This window comes from Triticum aestivum, chromosome 2D, assembly GCF_018294505.1.
Source record: "Triticum aestivum cultivar Chinese Spring chromosome 2D, IWGSC CS RefSeq v2.1, whole genome shotgun sequence".
Classification (NCBI taxonomy): domain Eukaryota; kingdom Viridiplantae; phylum Streptophyta; class Magnoliopsida; order Poales; family Poaceae; genus Triticum; species Triticum aestivum.
The window spans coordinates 376,463,005-376,484,833 of record NC_057799.1 but is presented as its reverse complement, the minus strand read 5'-3'; the positions used below and the strand labels follow the sequence as shown (position 1 = coordinate 376,484,833).

Here is a 21,829-nt window from a genome sequence, read left to right as displayed (position 1 = left end):
GATGGCAAACCTGTTGCATACTTTTCTGAAAAATTGAGTGGGCCTAGTCTGAACTATTCTACTTATGATAAAGAATTATATGCTCTTGTTCGGACCTTAGAAACATGGCAACATTATTTGTGGCCCAAAGAATTTGTTATACATTCTGATCATGAATCTTTGAAACACATTAAAAGTCAAGCTAAACTGAACCGTAGACATGCTAAATGGGTTGAATTCATTGAGACTTTCCCTTATGTCATTAAACACAAGAAGGGTAAAGAAAATGTTATTGCTGATGCATTGTCTCGTCGTTATACTATGCTTTCACAACTTGACTTTAAAATATTTGGTTTGGAGACCATCAAAGATCAATATGTGCATGATGCTGAATTTAAAGATATATTGCAGAATTGTAAAGAAGGTAGAACATGGAACAAGTTCGTCGTTAACGATGGATTTGTGTTTCGTGCTAACAAGCTATGCATTCCAGCTAGCTCCGTTCGTCTTTTGTTGTTGCAGGAGGCGCATGGAGGAGGACTAATGGGACACTTTGGCGTGAAGAAGACGGAGGATATACTTGCTACACATTTCTTTTGGCCAAAGATGAGACGGGATGTTGAGCGTTTTGTTGCTCGCTGCACTACATGTCAAAAAGCTAAGTCACGACTCAATCCTCATGGTTTATATATGCCTTTGCCTGTACCTAGTGTTCCTTGGGAGGATATATCTATGGACTTTGTTTTAGGTTTACCTCGAACAAAGAAGGGGAGGGATAGCATATTTGTTGTCGTGGATAGGTTCTCGAAAATGGCACACTTTATACCATGTCATAAAAGCGATGATGCTGTTAATGTTGCTGATTTGTTCTTTCGTGAAATTATTCGCTTGCATGGTGTGCCAAATACTATTGTTTCAGATCGTGATACTAAATTTCTTAGTCACTTTTGGAGATGTTTATGGGCTAAGTTGGGGACTAAACTGCTTTTTAGTACTACTTGTCACCCCCAAACTGATGGTCAAACTGAAGTAGTCAATAGAACATTGTCTACTATGCTTAGGGCTGTTTTGAAGAATAATAAGAAAATGTGGGAAGAATGCTTGCCTCATATTGAATTTGCTTATAATCGTTCGTTGCATTCTACTACTAAGATGTGCCCTTTTGAAATTGTGTATGGTTTCCTACCTCGTGCACCCATTGATTTGTTGCCTCTTCCATCTTCGGAGAAGGTTAATTTTGATGCTAAACAACGTGCTGAATTGATCTTAAAAATGCATGAGTTAACTAAGGAAAACATTGAGCGTATGAATGCTAAATATAAACTTGCTGGAGATAAGGGTAGAAAACATGTTGTCTTTGCACCTGGAGATCTTGTTTGGTTACATTTGCGTAAGGATAGGTTTCCTAATTTGCGCAAATCAAAGCTAATGCCACGTGCTGATGGTCCTTTTAAGGTGTTAGAGAAAATAAATGATAATGCATATAAACTTGAGCTGCCTGCAGATTTTGGGGTTAGTCCCACTTTTAACATTGCAGATTTGAAGCCTTATTTGGGTGAGGAAGATGAGCTTCCGTCGAGGACGACTTCATTTCAAGAAGGGGAGGATGATGAGGACATCAATACCATTGTTACACCCACAACCCCTGCTACTATACATACTGGACCGATTACTAGAGCTCGCGCACGCCAATTAAATTACCAGGTACTTTCGTTTCTTGGTAATGATTCTAATGTTCATGAGAATATGATGCTGCCTAAATTGGATACATTTGTTTTGCTTACAAATGAAGGGCCTAGCTTGGAGAAGGATGAACATTGGAGCAAGAACAAGCATGGAGTTGATGGCATGCGCAAGGGAGACAAGAACAGAGTTTCAAGTGATGATTTCAGGACTTTGAAGCCACCATAATGAGTGCATGAAGCCTTGGACGAAATATACAAGATGCCACTTCATAATTTTCGTCCAGAGGCTATTCTAGGTGCTGCGTCACCTTATTTTTGGGCCAGGCCCATGTAATTTCGAAATACTTCAATATAGGCTGTTTTTAGAGTCCGTATGTGTGGGGAAACAAGAGTTAGGGTGGGTTTCGGACCCCTCCTCCAAGGGCCACGAAATTCCCCCCTCTTCCTCCATATATACAGCCCCTAGGGCATTGTTTAGATTTTGGGTTTTGTTTAGATTAAAAGTTCGCCATAGCTGCAACTTCGCGTACTTCGTTTGTGTTCAACGACCAGACAAAGGCGTCACAGAACCCCACCTTCATTAATAAAGCTTTCCTCTTTTGTTCGCAATATCCAGATTGCAATCTCAGTTTCTTGCTTGTTCTTTGTTTGCTCGCAGGAAATAGACCCTCGTGGTCAGGTTGATCGTGCTCCGGCGTGGTCAATAACCCCTCGGAAGTTGGTTTAGCGATTGCTACGGCGCGACGTCTTCGCACGTTCGTAGTCGGATCGTCAAAGTCGACTCCCACAGAAAACGATTGCTATCTCATCGAAACATCGGGACACCTTTGCCTCTATCACTCCCTTGCCGTCCTTCTTGAAGTTCTTCTTACGCTTGCCTTTCCTGAAACTAGTGGTCTTATTCACCATCAACACTTGATGTTCCTTTTTGATCTCCACCTCCGCTGATTTCAGCATTGAATATAACTCAGGAATGGACTTCTCCATCCCTTGCATATTGTAGTTCATCACAAAGCTCTTGTAGCTAGGTGGAAGCGACTGGAGGATTCTGTCAATGACCGAGTCATCTGGAAGATTAACTCCCAGTTGAGACAAGCGGTTGTGCAACCCAGACATTTTGAGTATATGCTCTTTGACAGAACTGTTTTCCTCCATCTTACAACTGTAGAACTTGTCGGAGACTTCATATCTCTCGACCCGGGCATGAGCCTGGAAAACCACTTTCAGCTCTTGGAACATCTCATATGCTCCGTGTTGCTCAAAACACTTTTGGAGCCCCTATTCTAAGTTGTAAAGCATGCCGCACTGAACCAGGAAGTAATCATCACTACGCGACTGCCAGGCGTTCATAACGTCTTGAGTTGCTGGGAAAATGGGTGCGTCACCTAGCGGTGCTTCAAGGACATATGCTTTGTTGGCAGCTATGAGGATTATGTTGGGGAACGTAGTAATTTCAAAAAAATTCCTACGCACACGCAAGATCATGGTGATGCATAGCAACGAGAGGGGAGAGTGTTGTCCACGTACCCTCGTAGACCGAAAGCGGAAGCGTTAACACAACGCGGTTGATGTAGTCGTACGTCTTCACGATCCGACCGATCAAGTACCGAACGTACGACACCTCCGAGTTCAGCACACGTTCAGCTCGATGACGTCCCTTGAACTCCGATCCAGCCGAGTGTTGAGGGAGAGTTTCGTCAGCACGACGGCGTGGTGACGATGATGATGTTCTACCGACGCAGGGCTTCGCCTAAGCACCGCTATGATATTATCGAGGTGTAATATGGTGGAGGGGGGCACCGCACACGGCTAAGAGATCAATAGATCAATTGTTGTGTCTATGGGGTGCCCCCTGCCCCCGTATATAAAGGAGCAAGGGGGAGGCCGGCCGGCCCTTGTTGGCGCGCCAGTAGGAGGAGTCCTCCTCCTAGTAGGAGTAGGACTCCCCTCTTTCCTACTCCTACTAGGAGGGGGAAAGGAAGGGGGAGAGGGAGAAGGAAAGGGGGGCGCCGCCCCCCCTCTCCTAGTCCAATTCGGACCAGAGGGGGAGGGGGAGCGCGGCCCCTCCTGGCTGCCCCTCTCTCTCTCTCCACTAAGGCCCATAAGGCCCATTACTTCTCTCGGGGGGGGGGGGTTCCGGTAACCCTCCGGCACTCCGGTTTTCTCCAAAATCACCCGGAACATTTCCGGTGTCCGAATATAGTCGTCCAATATATCAATCTTTATGTCTCGACCATTTCGAGACTCCTCGTCATGTCCGTGATCACATCCGGGACTCCGAACAACCTTCGGTACATCAAAACATATAAACTCATAATATAACTGTCATCGTAACGTTAAGCGTGCGGACCCTACGGGTTCGAGAACTATGTAGACATGACTGAGACACGTCTCCTGTCAATAACCAATAGCGGAACCTGGATGCTCATATTGGCTCCCACATATTCTACGAAGATCTTTATCGGTCAGACCGCATAACAACATACGTTGTTCCCTTTGTCATCGGTATGTTACTTGCCCGAGATTCGATCGTCGGTATCTCAATACCTAGTTCAATCTCGTTACCGGCAAGTCTCTTTACTCATTCCGTAATACATCATCTTGCAACAAACTCTTTAGTTGCAATGCTTGCAAGGCTTAAGTGATGTGCATTACCGAGAGGGCCCAGAGATACCTCTCCGACAATCGGAGTGACAAATCCTAATCTCGAAATACGCCAACCCAACAAGTACTTTCGGAGACACCTGTAGAGCACCTTTATAATCACCCAGTTACGTTGTGACGTTTGGTAGCACACAAAGTGTTCCTCCGGTAAACGGGAGTTGCATAATCTCATAGTCATAGGAACATGTATAAGTCATGAAGAAAGCAATAGCAACATACTAAACGATCAAGTGCTAAGCTAACGGAATGGGTCAAGTCAATCACATCATTTTCCTAATAATGTGATCCCGTTAATCAAATGACAACTCATGTCTATGGCTAGGAAACATAACCATCTTTTATCAACGAGCTAGTCAAGTAGAGGCATACTAGTGACACTCTGTTTGTCTATGTATTCACACAGGTATTATGTTTCCGGTTAATACAATTCTAGCATGAATAATAAACATTTATCATGAAATAAGGAAATAAATAATAACTTTATTATTGCCTCTAGGGCATATTTCCTTCAGTCTCCCACTTGCACTAGAGTCAATAATCTAGATTACACAGTAATGATTCTTACACCCATGGAGCCTTGGTGCTGATCATGTTTTGCTCGTGGAAGAGGCTTAGTCAACGGGTCTGCAACATTCAGATCCGTATGTATCTTGCAAATTTCTATGTCTCCCACCTGGACTAAATCCCGGATGGAATTGAAGCGTCTTTTGATGTGCTTGGTTCTCTTGTGAAATCTGGATTCCTTTGCTAAGGCAATTGCACCAGTATTGTCACAAAAGATTTTCATTGGACCCGATGCACTAGGTATGACACCTAGATCGGATATGAACTCCTTCATCCAGACTCCTTCATTTGCTGCTTCTGAAGCAGCTATGTACTCCGCTTCACACGTAGATCCCGCCACGACGCTTTGTTTAGAACTGCACCAACTGACAGCTCCACCGTTCAATGTAAACACGTATCCGGTTTGCGATTTAGAATCGTCCGGATCAGTGTCAAAGCTTGCATCGACGTAACCATTTACGATGAGCTCTTTGTCACCTCCATAAACGAGAAACATATCCTTAGTCCTTTTCAGGTATTTCAGGATGTTCTTGACCGCTGTCCAGTGATCCACTCCTGGATTACTTTGGTACCTTCCTGCTAGACTTATAGCAAGGCATACATCAGGTCTGGTACACAGCATTGCATACATGATAGAGCCTATGGCTGAAGCATAGGGAACATCTTTCATCTTCTCTCTATCTTCTGCAGTGGTCGGGCATTGAGTCTTACTCAATTCACACCTTGTAACACAGGCAAGAACCCTTTCTTTGCTTGATCCATTTTGAACTTTTTCAAAACTTTGTCAAGGTATGTGCTTTGTGAAAGTCCAATTAAGCGTCTTGATCTATCTCTATAGATCTTGATGCCCAATATATATGCAGCTTCACCGAGGTCTTTCATTGAAAAACTCTTATTCAAGTATCCCTTTATGCTATCCAGAAATTCTATATCATTTCCAATCAGCAATATGTCATCCACATATAATATCAGAAATGCTACAGAGCTCCCACTCACTTTCTTGTAAATACAGGCTTCTCCAAAAGTCTGTATAAAACCAAATGCTTTGATCACACTATCAAAGCGTTTATTCCAACTCCGAGAGGCTTGCACCAGTCCATAAATGGATCGCTGGAGCTTGCACACTTTGTTAGCTTCCTTTGGATCGACAAAACCTTCCGGTTGCATCATATACAACTCTTCTTCCAGAAATCCATTCAGGAATGCAGTTTTGACATCCATTTGCCAAATTTCATAATCATAAAATGCGGCAATTGCTAACATGATTCGGACAGACTTAAGCATCGCTACGGGTGAGAAGGTCTCATCGTAGTCAATCCCTTGAACTTGTCGAAAACCTTTCGCAACAAGTCGAGCTTTATAGACAGTAACATTACCGTCAGCGTCAGTCTTCTTCTTGAAGATCCATTTATTTTCAATGGCTTGTCGATCATCGGGCAAGTCAACCAAAGTCCATACTTTGTTCTCATACATGGATCCCATCTCGGATTTCATGGCCTCAAGCCATTTTGCAGAATCTGGGCTCACCATCGCTTCTTCATAGTTCGTAGGTTCGTCATGGTCTAGTAACATAACCTCCAGAATAGGATTACCGTACCACTCTGGTGCGGATCTTACTCTGGTTGATCTACGAGGTTCAGTAATAACTTGATCTGAAGTTTCATGATCATCATCATTAACTTCCTCACTAATTGGCGTAGGTGTCACAGAAACTGGTTTCTGTGATGAACTACTTTCCAATAAGGGAGCAGGTACAGTTATCTCATCAAGTTCTACTTTCCTCCCACTCACTTCTTTCGAGAGAAACTCCTTCTCTAGAAAATTTCCGAATTTAGCAACAAAAGTTTTGCCTTCGGATCTGTGATAGAAGGTGTACCCAACAGTCTCCTTTGGGTATCCTATGAAGACACATTTCTCCGATTTGGGTTCGAGCTTATCAGGTTGAAGTTTTTTCACATAAGCATCGCAGCCCCAAACTTTAAGAAACGACATCTTTGGTTTCTTGCCAAACCATAGTTCATAAGGCATCGTCTCAACGGATTTTGATGGTGCCCTATTTAACGTGAATGCAGCCGTCTCTAAAGCATAACCCCAAAACGATAGCGGTAAATCAGTAAGAGACATCATAGATCGCACCATATCTAGTAAAGTACGATTACGACGTTCGGACACACCATTACGCTGTGGTGTTCCGGGTGGCGTGAGTTGCGAAACTATTCCGCATTGTTTCAAATGAAGACCAAACTCATAACTCAAATATTCTCCTCCACGATCAGATCGTAGAAATTTTATTTTCTTGTTACGATGATTTTCAACTTCACTCTGAAATTCTTTGAACTTTTCAAATGTTTCAGACTTATGTTTCATTAATTAGATATACCCATATCTGCTCAAATCATCTGTGAAGGTGAGAAAATAACGATATCCGCCACGAGCCTCAATATTCATCGGACCACATACATCTGTATGTATGATTTCCAACAAATCTGTTGCTCTCTCCATAGTTCCGGAGAACGGTGTTTTAGTCATCTTGCCCATGAGGCACGGTTCGCAAGTACCAAGTGATTCATAATCAAGTGGTTCCAAAAGTCCATCAGTATGGAGTTTCTTCATGCGCTTTACACCGATATGACCTAAACGGCAGTGCCACAAATAAGTTGCACTATCATTATCAACTCTGCATCTTTTGGTTTCAATATTATGAATATGTGTATCACTACTATCGAGATTCAAAAAAAATAGACCACTCTTCAAGGGTGCATGACTATAAAAGATATTACTCATATAAATAGAACAACCATTATTCTCTGATTTAAATGAATAACCGTCTCGCATCAAACAAGATCCAGATATAATGTTCATGCTTAACGCTGGCACCAAATAACAATTATTTAGGTCTAAAACTAATCTCGAAGGTAGATGTAGAGGTAGCGTGCCGACTGCGATCACATCGACTTTGGAACCATTTCCCACGCGCATCGTCACCTCGTCCTTAGCCAATCTTCGCTTAATCCGTAGCCCCTGTTTTGAGTTGCAAATATTAGCAACAGAACCAGTATCAAATACCCAGGTGCTACTGCGAGCATTAGTAAGGTACACATCAATAACATGTATATCACATATACCTTTGTTCACCTTGCCATCCTTCTTATCCGCCAAATACTTGGGGCAGTTCTGCTTCTAGTGACCAGTCTGCTTGCAGTAGAAGCACTCAGTCTCAGGCTTAGGTCCAGACTTGGTTTTCTTCTCCTGAGCAGCAACTTGTTTGCTGTTCTTCTTGAAGTTCCCCTTCTTCTTCCCTTTACCCTTTTTCTTGAAACTAGTGGTCTTATTGACCATCAACACTTGATGCTCCTTTTTGATTTCTACCTCCGCAGCCTTTAGCATTGCGAAGAGCTCGGGAATCGTCTTATCCATCCCTTGCATATTATAGTTCATCACGAAGCTCTTGTAGCTTGGTGGCAGTGATTGAAGAATTCTGTCAATGACGCTATCATCCGGAAGATTAACTCCCAGTTGAATCAAGTGATTATTATACCCAGACATTTTGAGTATATGCTCACTGACAGAACTATTCTCTTCCATCTTGCAGCTATAGAACTTATTGGAGACTTCATATCTCTCAATCCGGGCATTTGCTTGAAATATTAACTTCAACTCCTGGAACATCTCATATGCTCCATGACGTTCAAAACGTTGTTGAAGACCCAGTTCTAAGCCGTAAAGCATGGCACATTGAACTATCGAGTAGTCATCAGCTTTGCTCTGCAAGACGTTCATAACATCTGGTGTTGCTCCTGCAGCAGGCCTGGCACCCAGCGGTGCTTCCAGCACGTAATTCTTCCGTGCAGCAATGAGGATAATCCTCAAGTTACGGACCCAGTCCGTGTAATTGCTACCATCATCTTTCAACTTTGCTTTCTCAAGGAACGCATTAAAATTCAACGGAACAACAGCACGAGCCATCTATCTACAATTAACATAGACAAGCAAAATACTATCAGGTACTAAGTTCATGATAAATTCAAGTTCAATTAATCATATTACTTAAGAACTCCCACTTAGATAGACATCCTTCTAATCCTCTAAGTGATCACGTGATCCATATCAACTAAACCATGTCCGATCATCACGTGAGATGGAGTAGTTTCAACGGTGAACATCACTATGTTGATCATATCTACTATATGATTCACGCTCGACCTTTTGGTCTCCGTGTTCCGAGGCCATATCTGTTATATGCTAGGCTCGTCAAGTTTAACCTGAGTATTCCGCGTGTGCAACTATTTTGCACCCGTTGTATTTGAGCGTAGAGCCTATCACACCCGATCATCACGTGGTGTCTCAGCACGAAGAACTTTCGCAATGGTGCATACTCAGGGAGAACACTTATACTTTGATAATTTAGTGAAGGATCATCTTATAATGCTACCGTCAATCAAAGCAAGATAAGATGCATAAAAGATAAACATCACATGCAATCAATATAAGTGATATGATATGGCCATCATCATCTTGTGCTTGTGATCTCCATCTCCGAAGCACCGTCATGATGACCATCGTCATCGGCGTGACACCTTGATCTCCATCGAAGCATCGTTGTCGTCTCGCCAACTATTGCTTCTACGACTATCGCTACCGCTTAGTGATAAAGTAAAACAATTACATGGCGATTGCATTGCATACAATAAAGCGACAACCATTTGGCTCCTGCCAGTTGCCGATAACTCGGTTACAAAACATGATCATCTCATACAATAAAATTCAGTATCATGTCTTGACCATATCACATCACAACATGCCCTGCAAAAACAAGTTAGACGTCCTCTACTTTGTTGTTGCAAGTTTTACGTGGCTGCTACGGGCTTAGCAAGAACCGTTCTTACCTACGCATCAAAACCACAACGATAGTTTGTCAAGTTGGTGTTGTTTTAACCTTCGCAAGGACCGGGCGTAGCCACACTTGGTTCAACTAAAGTGAGAGAGACAGACACCCGCCAGTCACCTTTAAGCAACGAGTGCTCGCAACGGTGAAAGCAGTCTCGCGTAAGCGTACGCGTAATGTCGGTCTGGGCCGCTTCATCTCACAATACCGTCGAACCAAAGTATGACATGCTGGTAAGCAGTATGACTTATATCGCCCACAACTCACTTGTGTTCTACTCGTGCATAACATCAACGCATAAAACCAGGCTCGGATGCCACTGTTGGGGAACGTAGTAATTTCAAAAAAATTCCTACGCACACGCAAGATCATGGTGATGCATAGCAACAAGAGGGGAGAGTGTTGTCCACGTACCCTCGTAGACCGAAAGTGGAAGCGTTAACACAACGCGGTTGATGTAGTCATACGTCTTCATGATCCGACCGATCAAGTACCGAACGTACGGCACCTCCGAGTTCAGCACACGTTCAGCTCGATGACGTCCCTCGAACTTCGATCCAGCCGAGTGTTGAGGGAGAGTTTCGTCAGCACGACGGCGTGGTGACGTTCTACCGACGCAGGGCTTCGCCTAAGCACCGCTACGATATTATCGAGGTGTAATATGGTGGAGGGGGCACCGCACACGGCTAAGAGATCAACAGATCAATTGTTGTGTCTATGGGGTGCCCCCTGCCCCCGTATATAAAGGAGCAAGGGGGAGGCCGGCCGGCCCTTGTTGGCGTACCAGGAGGAGGAGTCCTTCTCCTAGTAGGAGTAGGACTCCCCTCTTTCCTACTCCTACTAGGAGGCGGAAAGGAAGGGGGAGAGGGAGAAGGAAAGGGGGGCGCCGCCCCCCCTCTCCTAGTCCAATTCGGACCAGAGGGGGAGGGGGCGCGCGGCCCCTCCTGGATGCCTCTCTCTCTCTCCACTAAGGCCCATAAGGCCCATTACTTCTCCCGGGGGGGTTCCGGTAACCCTCCGGCACTCCGGTTTTCTCCGAAATCACCCGGAATATTTCCGGTGTCCGAATATAGTCGTCCAATATATCAATGGTTATGTCTCGACCATTTCGAGACTCCTCATCATGTCCGTGATCACATCCGGGACTCCGAACAACCTTCGGTACATCAAAACATACAAACTCATAATATAACTGTCATCGTAACGTTAAGCGTGCGGACCCTACGGGTTCGAGAACTATGTAGACATGACCGAGACACGTCTCCTGTCAATAACCAACAGGGGAACCTGGATGCTCATATTGGCTCCCACATATTCTACGAAGATCTTTATCGGTCAGACCGCATAACAACATACGTTGTTCCCTTTGTCATCGGTATGTTACTTGCCCAAGATTCGATCGTCGGTATCTCAATACCTAGTTCAATATCGTTACCGGCAAGTCTCTTTACTCGTTCCGTAATACATCATCTTGCAACAAACTCTTTAGTTGCAATGCTTGCAAGGCTTAAGTGATGTGCATTACCGAGAGGGCCCAGAGATACCTCTCCGACAATCGGAGTGACAAATCCTAATCTCGAAATACGCCAACCCAACAAGTACTTTCGGAGACACCTGTAGAGCACCTTTATAATCACCCAGTTACGTTGTGACGTTTGGTAGCACACAAAGTGTTCCTTCGGTAAACGGGAGTTGCATAATCTCATAGTCATAGGAACATGTATAAGTCATGAAGAAAGCAATAGCAACATACTAAACGATCAAGTGCTAAGCTAACAGAATGGGTCAAGTCAATCACATCATTCTCCTAATAATGTGATCCCGTTAATCAAATGACAACTCATGTCTATGGCTAGGAAACATAACCATCTTTGATCAACGAGCTAGTCAAGTAGAGGCATACTAGTGACACTCTGTTTGTCTATGTATTCACACAGGTATTATGTTTCCGGTTAGCATGAATAATAAACATTTATCATGAAATAAGGAAATAAATAATAACTTTATTATTGCCTCTAGGGCATATTTCCTTCAGATTATCCTCAAGTTACAGACCCAGTCCGTATAGTTGCTACCATCGTCTTTCAGCTTGGTTTTCTCTAGGAACGCGTTGAAGTTGAGGGCAACATTAGCGTGGGCCATTGGATCTACATGATAGATTGTAAAGACAATTTTAGACTAAGTTCATGATAATTAAGTTCATCAACTCCCACTCAGATAGACATCCCTCTAGTCATCTAAGTGACACATGATCCGAATCGACTAGGCCGTGTCCGATCATCACGTGAGATGGACTAGTCATCAATGGTGAACATCTCCATGTTGATTGCATCTACTATACGACTCATGTTCGACCTTTTGGTCTCTTGTGTTCCGAGGCCATGTTTGTACATGCTAGGCTCGTCAAGTCTACCTAAGTGTTTCGCATGTGTAAATCTGGCTTGCACCCGTTGTATGCGAACGTTAGAATCTATCACACCCGATCATCACGTGGTGCTTCGAAACAACGAACCTTCGCAATGGTGCACACTTAGGGGGAACACATTTCTTGAAATTTTAGTGAGGGATCATCTTATTTATGCTACCGTTGTTCTAAGCAAATAAGATGGCCAATATCATCTTGCTCCTTTGATCTCCATCTTCGAGGCGCGGCATGATCACCATCGTCACCGGCATGACACCATGATCTCCATCATCATGATCTCCATCATCGTGTCTTCATGAAGTTGTCTCGCCAACTATTACTTCTACTACTATGGCTAATAGTTAGCAATAAAGTAAAGTAATTACATGGCGTTTATATTGACTCGCAGGTCATACAATAAATTAAGACAACTCCTATGGCTCCTGCTGGTTGTCATACTCATCGACATGCAAGTCGTGATTCCTATAACAAGAACATGATCAATCTCATACATCACATATATAATTCATCACATCCTTTTGGCCATATCACATCACATAGCATACCCCGCAAAAACAAGTTAGACATCCTCTAATTGTTGTTGCATGTTTTACGTGGCTGCTATGGGTTTCTAGCAAGAACGTTTCTTACCTACGCAAAAGCCACAACGGTGATATGCCAATTGCTATTTACCCTTCATAAGGACCCTCTTCCTCGAATCCGATCCGACTAAAGTGGGAGAGACAGACACCCGCTAGCCACCTTATGCAACAAGTGCATGTCAGGCGGTGGAACCAGTCTCACGTAAGCGTACGTGTAAGGTCGGTCTGGGCCGCTTCATCCCACAATGCCGCCGAATCGAGATAGGACTAGTAACGGTAAGAAAATTGAACAAATCATTGTCCATAACTACTTGTGTTCTACTCGTGCATAGAATCTACGCATAGACCTAGCTCACGATGCCACTGTTGGGGAATGTAGTAATAATTCAAAAAAATTCCTACGTGTCACCAAGACCAATCTAGGAGATGCTAGCAATGAGAGAGAGGGAGTGCATCTTCATACCCTTGAAGATCGCTAAGCGGAAGCGTTACAAGAACTCCATTGATGGAGTCGTACTAGCGGCGATTCAAATCGTGGAAGATCTGATCCAAGCGCCAAACAGACGGCGCCTCCGCGTTCAACACACGTATATCCTGGGGACGTCTCCTCCTTCTTGATCCAGCAAGGGGAGAGGAGAAGTTGAGGGAGAGCTCCGGCAGCACGACGACGTGGTGGTAGAGCTTGCGGTTCTCCGGCAGGGCTTCCCCAAACACTACGGAGGAGGAGGAGGTGTAGGAGGGGGGAGGGCTGCGCCAGGGGAAAGGGTGCGGCTGCCCTCTCTCTCCCTCACTATATATAGGGGGAGGGAGGAGGAGGAGGTGTAGGAGGGGGGAGGGCTGCGCCAGGGGAAAGGGTGCAGCTGCCCTCTCTCTCCCTCACTATATATAGGGGGAGGGAGGAGGAGGAGACGCCCTAGGGTTTCCCTAGTGGAGGGGCGGCGGCCACAGGGGAAACCCTAGATGGGTTTGGGCGCTCCCACCCCTAGGTGACTTGGCCCCCAAGCCCGGAGGGGGCGGCTGCCCTAGGGGAGGCGCCCCACCTCTCCAGGTTACGTGAGATGGGGTGGGAGGGGCGCACAGCCCCTTAGTGGGCTGGTGTGCCCCCTCCCATTGGCCCATAAGGCCCCCCAATGCTTGCCGGGGCCTCCGAAACCCCTTTCGGTCACGCTGGTCGTCACCTGGTACCCCCGGAACAAATCCGGACTCCAATACCCTTCGTGCAATATATTGATCTTCACCTCCGGACCATTCCGGAGTTCCTCGTCGTGTCCGGGATCTCATCCGGGACTCCGAACAACCTTTGGTAACCACATACAATTCACATTACAACTCTAGCGTCACCGAACCTTAAGTGTGTAGACCCTACGGGTTCGGGAACCATGCAGACATGACCGAGACACCTCTCCGGCCAATAACCAATAGCGGGATCTGGATACCCATATTGGCTCCCACATGTTCCACAATGATCTCATCGGATAAACCACGCTGTCGGGGATTCAATCAATCCCGTATACAATTCCCTTTGTCCATCGGTATGTTACTTGCCCGAGATTCGATCGTCGGTATCCCTATACGTTGTTCAATCTCGTTACCGGCAAGTCTCTTTACTCGTTCCGTAACACATGATCCCGTGACTAAGTCCTTAGTCACACTGAGCTCATTATGATGATGCATTACCGAGTGGGCCCAGAGATACCTCTCCGTCATACGGAGTGAACAAATCCCAGTCTCGATCCGTGCCAACCCAACATACACTTTCGGAGATACCTGTAGTGCACCTTTATGGTCACCCAGTTATGTTGTGACGTTTGATACACCCAAAGCATTCCTACGGCATCCGGGAGTTGCACAATCTCATGGTCTAAGGAAATTATACTTGACATTAGAAAAGCTCTAGCAAACGAACTACACGATCTTGTGTTATGCTTAGGATTGGGTCTTGTCCATCACATCATTCTCCTAATGATGTGATCCCGTTATCAACGACATCCAATGTCCATGGTCAGGAAACCACAACCATCTATTGATCAACGAGCTAGTCAACTAGAGGCTCACTAGGGACATGTTGTGGTCTATGTATTCACACATGTATTACGGTTTCCAGTAATACAATTATAGCATGAACAATAGACAATTATCATGACCAAGGAAATATAATAATAACCATTTTATTATTGCCTCTAGGGCATATTTCCAATAGAGGCCTTCTCGGGCCTTCCTCTTCTTGCCTTTCTTCTTCTCCTTCTTCTTCGGCACCTTGTACGGTGCCACGGCCAACATTTCCATCAGCAAGGCCATCCTGGGGCCCTCGGGCAGGGGGCCGCCATCGATCTGCACGGCTTTCTTCGGCCAGCTCTATGCGGGAAGGAGGACATGAGTACTTTGTCCGAAAGGAATATCCGAGCATAAAGGTAAAAAAATCATACCTCCCAAGGGGGCGTCGCGACATCGAGGCCGATGTCCTCCTCCGTGGCTGGCCAGTCTTTTTAGGCTTGAACAACACCTTCCACAACTTATCGTGGGAGGTGCGGTAGAAGCGAAGCACGGTGACAAGGTCTTCGGGCTTGTAGGACCACATGGGGACAGCCCGGTCTTGGCAGGGTAGGAGTCGCCAGCGAAGCATGATCTGAATTACGTGGGGTAACTCAACCTTCTTCTTCATCATCTTGGATATCCGGCTCTGAAGCGGCTCCACCTCTGTGGTTGACCCCCAGTCTAGGCCTTTCTTGGTCCACGAGACCAGCCTGGTGGGGGGGGGGGTCCGGATCGGAAGGCAGGGATCTCCGCCCAAGCCGCACCTCGTGGTTCCGTGATATAGAACCACTCCTTCTGCCAGATCTTAACGGTCTCTATGAAAGTGTCGTCCGGCCACTCAACTCGGGGGAGTTTTCTGACCATTGCCCCCCCTCCCGCGCGCAGTCCACCTGTTGGCTGTCAACAATCTTGGGCTTGATGTTGAAGACCTTTAGCCACAAGCCGAAGTGTGGTCGGACCCGAAGAAGGGCCTCGTAGATGATGATGAAGGTCGAGATGTGTAAGAAGGAGTTTGGGGCGAGATCGTGGAAATCCAACCCGTAGAAAAACATCAACCCCTTGACAATGGGGGGAGGGGGAAGCCTAATCCCCGGATGAAGTGGGGGAGGAACACCACCCTCTCGACTGGCCTCGGCATGGGGACGACCTGGCCCTCCTTCGGGACGTGGTGGGTGACGATGGCCGGTAGGTAGCCGGCGCTCTTCAGCTCCAGGATGGCGTCTTCGGTGACGCTGGAGGCCTCCCACTTGACCTTGGAGCCCGAGCCGACCATGGAAGATCGAGGAGATGGCCGACGGAGTCTTTGGAAGAACAAATGGATCTGGGCGCTGGGGCTCAGGAGAATGGGAGAGAGATGGAAAGGGGGGAAGTGAGAGCGTGCGGTAAAAATGGTGGTTGTTCCCCTTTTATAGGCTGCTGTAATACCAAAAGCCCTTTTACTGCGCCACAGACCTCGCATCTTCCCGATATAATCGTGTCGTTGTGCACGCGTGAGATAACGCAAATCATTGATCATATCCCTTGAAAACAGGACACTGTCTAGAACCGCGAATCGAGTTTTCACAACTGGTCACTAATTGTGGCCGGCTGTGAACTTTCGCCAAAAGTTGTCAAGACGCTATTCACACTTGAGAGGCTGGCCTTCGAGGCTAAGTAAATCATACAATCCGGAAATCAGGGCATAATCCGGATAATGCATGGCTGGAGATGGTCAGGCAACCCTTGAAGGTTCGGCTAAGGATACCGGCATACCTGGCACAAGCACCGCGGAAGGAAGGAACTGGTCCACAAAGCCGATGACTCCCGCACATACCTCGGCTTCGAAGAGTAGTTCGGGGGCTACTGAGGGAGTCCCGGACATAGGGGTCCCCGGGCTGCCGGTGCACCTCTCGTGGGCCGGACAGTTGGGCCATTATTGATCCAGCATTGGAAGGCCGAGGTATAAGCAAATCTGTGTTCGGGCAGGAAACCTCCGAAGCCTTAGCATATCCTCCAAGTAAGATAAGGGAGTCGGTGTGTTTCCCCTGATGGTAATCAACCATGTGTAAGCCTAGGTACCCCTGGTGTCTATATAAACCAGAGGGTTTAGTCCGTAGAGGCAGAACCATCATCCTACTCATCCAGGGTTTAGTTCATCCGATCTCATGGTAGATCAACTCTGTAATCATCATACAAACACATCAATACAATCAAGCAGGACGTAGGGTTTTACCTCTTCGAGAGGGCCTGAACAAAATATCGTCTCCGCGTTCCTTTCCCCATCGATCCAAGATCTACAGCTCGGGACCCCCTACCCGAGATCTGCCGGTTTTGACACCGGCAGATGGGTGGGTGTGTGGCGGCACAGAGGTGAGGGAAATGGGATGCGTCTAGGGTTGGGGGTCACCGTGCGGCTTAAATAGACGGGTTTGGGCCTCGGGCTGCGTGCCGGAGCGGCGCCATAAAAAACCGAAGAAGACAGCCACCCGACCGATGGGTTTCTGAGTGTTTCTCCGTGGGTCCTTGCGGTGTGGTGGAGGTGTCCGGGCCACCCATATCCACCCCACGTATAGGATGGATATGAGAGGTATTGGTCTGTCCGGGTATATTGAGGCCGGTATGAAGAGCCCGTCTTGTTCTCTTATTTTTTACCGGTCAGTGACCGGGATATCCGCTCGAGCATGTAGGGGAGGGGTTTAGGGGGCTTGGTTATAGATGCTCTGATCGTCGGTTAAATGTAGGGGAGGGGTTTGGGGGGCTTGGTTATAGATGCTCTGATCGTCGGTTAAATGTTAAAATAGGGATTTTGGTCGGCAGGAGCTAGCAGCCCAAAGAGCCGGCAATGAGAGAGAGCGCCAGGTTAGTGCGGACCATGGACAGCGAAAGCGCTGGGCGTCTTGTGTTGTGCCATCTCCGGACGATGCAAGATGCGTTTCTCGGCTCCAAAACCGCATGTGGTCCAAGTCGCCGGCGGATCGACAGCATGCCCGGCCGTCCGCCTCACTCACGGCCCCCGGGTCACGAGTCCGTTCCGAGGCCAGCTGCCCTGGTCAAGCCCAAATGGGACCGGATACATACTCCAAATGGGAGACACTGTTTTCTGCACGATATATACAAAGTGTCTGCCGTCGTGTTCCAGACCGAAAGAAACACTATTATTCGGTGCCCGTGGGGAGGAGCTAACCACACGGCGCTGCGGTACTGCACCAGAAGCATACTACATAGAGATAGATGATGGGGACTGGAAGGTCACTGCTCTCCGAGCAGCAGGGACTTGACGATGGCGTCGGCCATCTCCTGGGCAACTGGGAAGAGGTGTCCGGACTTCGGGAGCTCGTGGTAGACCACCCAAGGGAGCCTCTCGCTGATGTACCTGGACAAGATGACCGGCACGATGAGGTCCTCCGCGCCGTGCCACAGGTGCACCTTGCCCTCGCCGCCGGCGAACGGGTCCTTGAGGTCCAGGGGGCTCCAACCCCACTTCCCGAACCCGACCATCATGTCGCGGTGCAGGCAGTAGTACTCCCCCTGCTGCCTTATCATCGCCTGCGAGACGCACAAACGGACCAGAGAAATGAACCGTCAGTTCAGTTACACGGGGATTTTATAGCCAGCTTAATCATGCCAGGTGCTTGTTACTATACGTACCATGTAGGTTCGCATTCCAAACTTCTCCATGAGCTTCGCGTCTTCTTCGGACAGGAGTGCAGGGTTGTAGGCGATGACGCTGGAGGCCGGGAAGAGCTTCTGGGTGTTCCACCAGTAGGTCAGCCATGGCAGATGATGGGAGACCCAGACCGCCCATTGATCCCGTGGGAGCTGCTGGTACCAGGCGTCCCATGACACGTTCGACGGCAAGCCGGACCACCAGTAGTTGCCCACCGGCCCGAGAACGGCCACCCCGGAGAGCCTGTTGCACCACGGTGGAACAACACATTCAGACTTGAGGCATTTGATGTTGCAGTGAAGAAAGATGCACGGTGATCAGCTTGATAAGTACTGGATGCCGTGTTACCTGTGCGGGATGTGCTTGAGGCAGCTCCACATGATTTCGCCGCCCATGGAGAAGCCGATGAGGTGGAATTTGGGGCCCAGCTGCAGGTTGTCGGCGAGCTCCTCGATGTCGAGGGCGATGCTCTTCTCAGACGGCGCCGGGTCAGGGTCGCTCTCACCGTACCCAGGCCGGTCGAAGGACAGCAGGTAGATGCCCAGCTCTTGTGCCAGCTCCTGCACCAGATTTCATCCGTCCATGACGAGACAATCACTCAGTGTCAGCTTGAAGTAGATTGTTCTATCCTTAAAATGATTCTTAAGATAATAATCAACAATATGTACCGGGGAGACTTGAAGCGCGTCGTATCTGCAGGAGTCGAATCCATGGACGAAAATGATCTTGTACTTGGCCTTCTCCTTTGGGACGCCAGATTCCAGGTATGCCAAATGCCTGCCGTCTTTGAGTTTTGTTCTTGATGCTGTAACAGGGGGGCCACCCGGCGAGCCAACGATTCTCGGAGCCGGAGGCTGAAGCTGCTTGTACAGCAGCGCCGCCAGGAACACAAACAGAGCAAAAGAGAGCTTCCACGCCATTCCTGTGAAATGAGATAGCAAACACGTGAAATCAGTGCTGTGTCCCTGCAATTTGACCTTCTGCACCTCGTTTAAATTAGTGTACAGATTGTAAGATGTCTTCTGGCTTAAGAGATGGACTGTTTCAACTTAGCTTTTGACATAAATCAGAGATGGAAGGTTTGAACATGCACCAAGGTGCAACGTCATAAAGTTCTACTAGAAGGTTTGTTATTACAGTACAGGTCCAACATGACATTTTCAATATGCAAGATTGTAGAACCTATCTTGAGATATTTTCATGACATTGACAGCACTAGCATTAGAATTTCTGAATACGTCTTGTTGTTGTGGACAGATTGGTGAATCAGGCATTCAGACGTATTGAAACCATTATACCAAGAGAAAATCTCCCAAATGATTAATGAAGTCTGAAGGAAAGCATAGTAGGTCCCACGAAATAATTAAGTATGTCGTGCATCTGTGATCTGTCAGCTAAGAAACAGATAGAAGCAAAAGATAGAATAATCTACTAGTAGTAGTATCATCTTAAACTGTCAGTTTCAAGCATAGGTTCATCCACTGTCAACTCGATCCCTACATGGAATAAATAATGAAGGTTTGATTGTCTGATAGTGCTGTGCCCTAAGAAAACAAATCAAGATCTGATCTTCAACGTGTGGTTTGTGATCGGTGATTCTAAGGCTTCTAGCTGTACTCCTTTCGTTTCCAGACAGAAGGGCTCAAATCCCAAATTTTAAATCTGACGAAGTTCTTCTCTCTCAAAATAAATAAATAAATGAGTGCAGACGTTTGCGTGTCCTCCTCCATTACTTTAAATAGCATTTCATTATCAGAACCAAAATAATACCATGTTTATTTGTAATATACACTAATATATAATTATCCATGCATGTCACGAGGTAAGCCCTCATGGGTCATGTATTCGAGCACCACGCAACACACTCCGTCAACAGTTATGTGACTTACTAGAGTTTTGAATGCAGTAATTCTTTTCCTCTAAGAAAATGACACCATATGCTTTGCAAGAAAACAACACCAGGATATAAAATTGAAAAGTGGTCAATGAAATTTCTACGACAGATATCGAGTGGTATGAAAATTTTGCGACAAAACTTTGGACATGGGACGCAGGAAAGGTAAGTAACTTTGAATATTCTAGCAAGGGGAAATGTTCTGAACACTATGCAGTTTAGCAGCAGATCTGAAAGGATAGCCAACTCTGAAGAGTTTCTAAAGAAAATTGAAAGTTCAGTACACCAGGTTCCTTTGTCAGCCAAGAAGCGGTTGAAAGCAAAAGGTATAAAACAAATATGTCATCTTGGACTGCCAGTTTAATGCCGATGTTCATCGAGTGGCGCTACTGAGTCATTCTCTCAAGAGAAGTAATCTAACTGGGTCATCTATAATCAAGCGACAAAGTGGCGTAGATTTCTGAAACCGAGCAACTATTTTATTACCCTGGGAAGCAAAACTTGTACACATATTTTGCTAGGAATCCAGGATGACTCCTTCACCTATTGTCTTTATTTGGATTTATATATGCAAATAACTTGCTTGGTGAATTAGGTATATTAAGGACGGGGAATTAGGTATATTACGATGCTAGGGATCTGCAACAGGAATTAAGTTGTGTTTTTCAACTGGTTCAGACGAGTGCAAGAAGGAACAAAAACTACTACTATGCAGTTGGAGGCAACAAACAGAGGTGCACTTCACTTATGACCGGACAATCTCGCGAATCACGTCGTTACACGTCGTAGTAAGAGCAAATCCACCACTACTCGCGATCAAAGAAGCAAGAAAGCAACCGGGCGGATCACATGGTACCCCAGGTCCAGAGCAACACATAAAAGTCAGGCAAAACCGCCAAGCATAAGGCGTAAACAACAAAGAGATTAGGAGAGGACGGAGGGGTGTGCGTGCGTACCGCCTCCGCCGGAGGCCGGCGCCGGTGTTGGAGGCCGCTTGGCGGCGGAGTCGGCCATCGATCGGCTGCGGCGGCAGCAGCGAAGGGCGGGGTGGCGAGCAAGCAAGTTCCACGAGTACGACGGCGGTGGGCGGTGGCCCTGTCCCCGCTGCCCTGCCTTTACAACTTGGCTGTGCTTCCTGACGGCCGCTACTAGTGGTAATGGCCTCTCTTGGCCTTGTATTAAAGCAGGGCTGTACACTAGGCAAATTTAACAATTTTGACCTATAATCGAAATCAAATCACAGAATGAACTGGTTGCGAAACTATTTCACTCCCCTGACCCTTTTGTGTAGCGCCCGCCACGTCGGCGCCACACCTACTGTGCAATGCCTCCCAGATAGGCGCTACACGGCCAACGTCGCACCCATATGTGCCCAAGTCAGCGTGCAGCGCCTGAGAGCTAGGCGCCACACTACACAGTGCAGCGCCTAGCTCCTGGGCGTTGCACTAGTGCAGCGCCTGGGCGCTGCACAA

At 46.8% G+C, this 21,829-nt stretch overlaps 1 protein-coding gene across 1 annotated transcript; it reads right to left on the bottom strand.

Annotated features, from left to right (window-relative positions):
• Positions 1–17,867: 17,867 nt before the first annotated feature.
• LOC123049365 (uncharacterized hydrolase YugF) lies at positions 17,868–21,538 on the bottom strand. The gene is made up of 5 exons (XM_044472290.1): positions 21,314–21,538; positions 19,132–19,385; positions 18,812–19,023; positions 18,445–18,706; positions 17,868–18,342 (listed from the first exon to the last, which is right to left on the bottom strand). Exons 1-5 carry the CDS (start codon positions 21,369–21,371, stop codon positions 18,046–18,048), a joined length of 1,083 nt encoding a protein of 360 aa, XP_044328225.1. The 5' UTR covers positions 21,372–21,538; the 3' UTR covers positions 17,868–18,045.
• Positions 21,539–21,829: the final 291 nt, after the last annotated feature.

Bases quoted from the DNA above. Each gene is read 5' to 3' on its own strand.
- LOC123049365 (XM_044472290.1), bottom strand. From the start codon at position 21,371: ATGGCCGACTCCGCCGCCAAGCGGCCTCCAACACCGGCGCCGGCCTCC. The intron at 19,386-21,313 runs GTACGCACGCAC...CTCATTTCACAG, and splicing joins GCCGGCCTCCGGCGGAGGCG to GAATGGCGTGGAAGCTCTCT. The intron at 19,024-19,131 runs GTACATATTGTT...AATCTGGTGCAG, and splicing joins ACGCGCTTCAAGTCTCCCCG to GAGCTGGCACAAGAGCTGGG.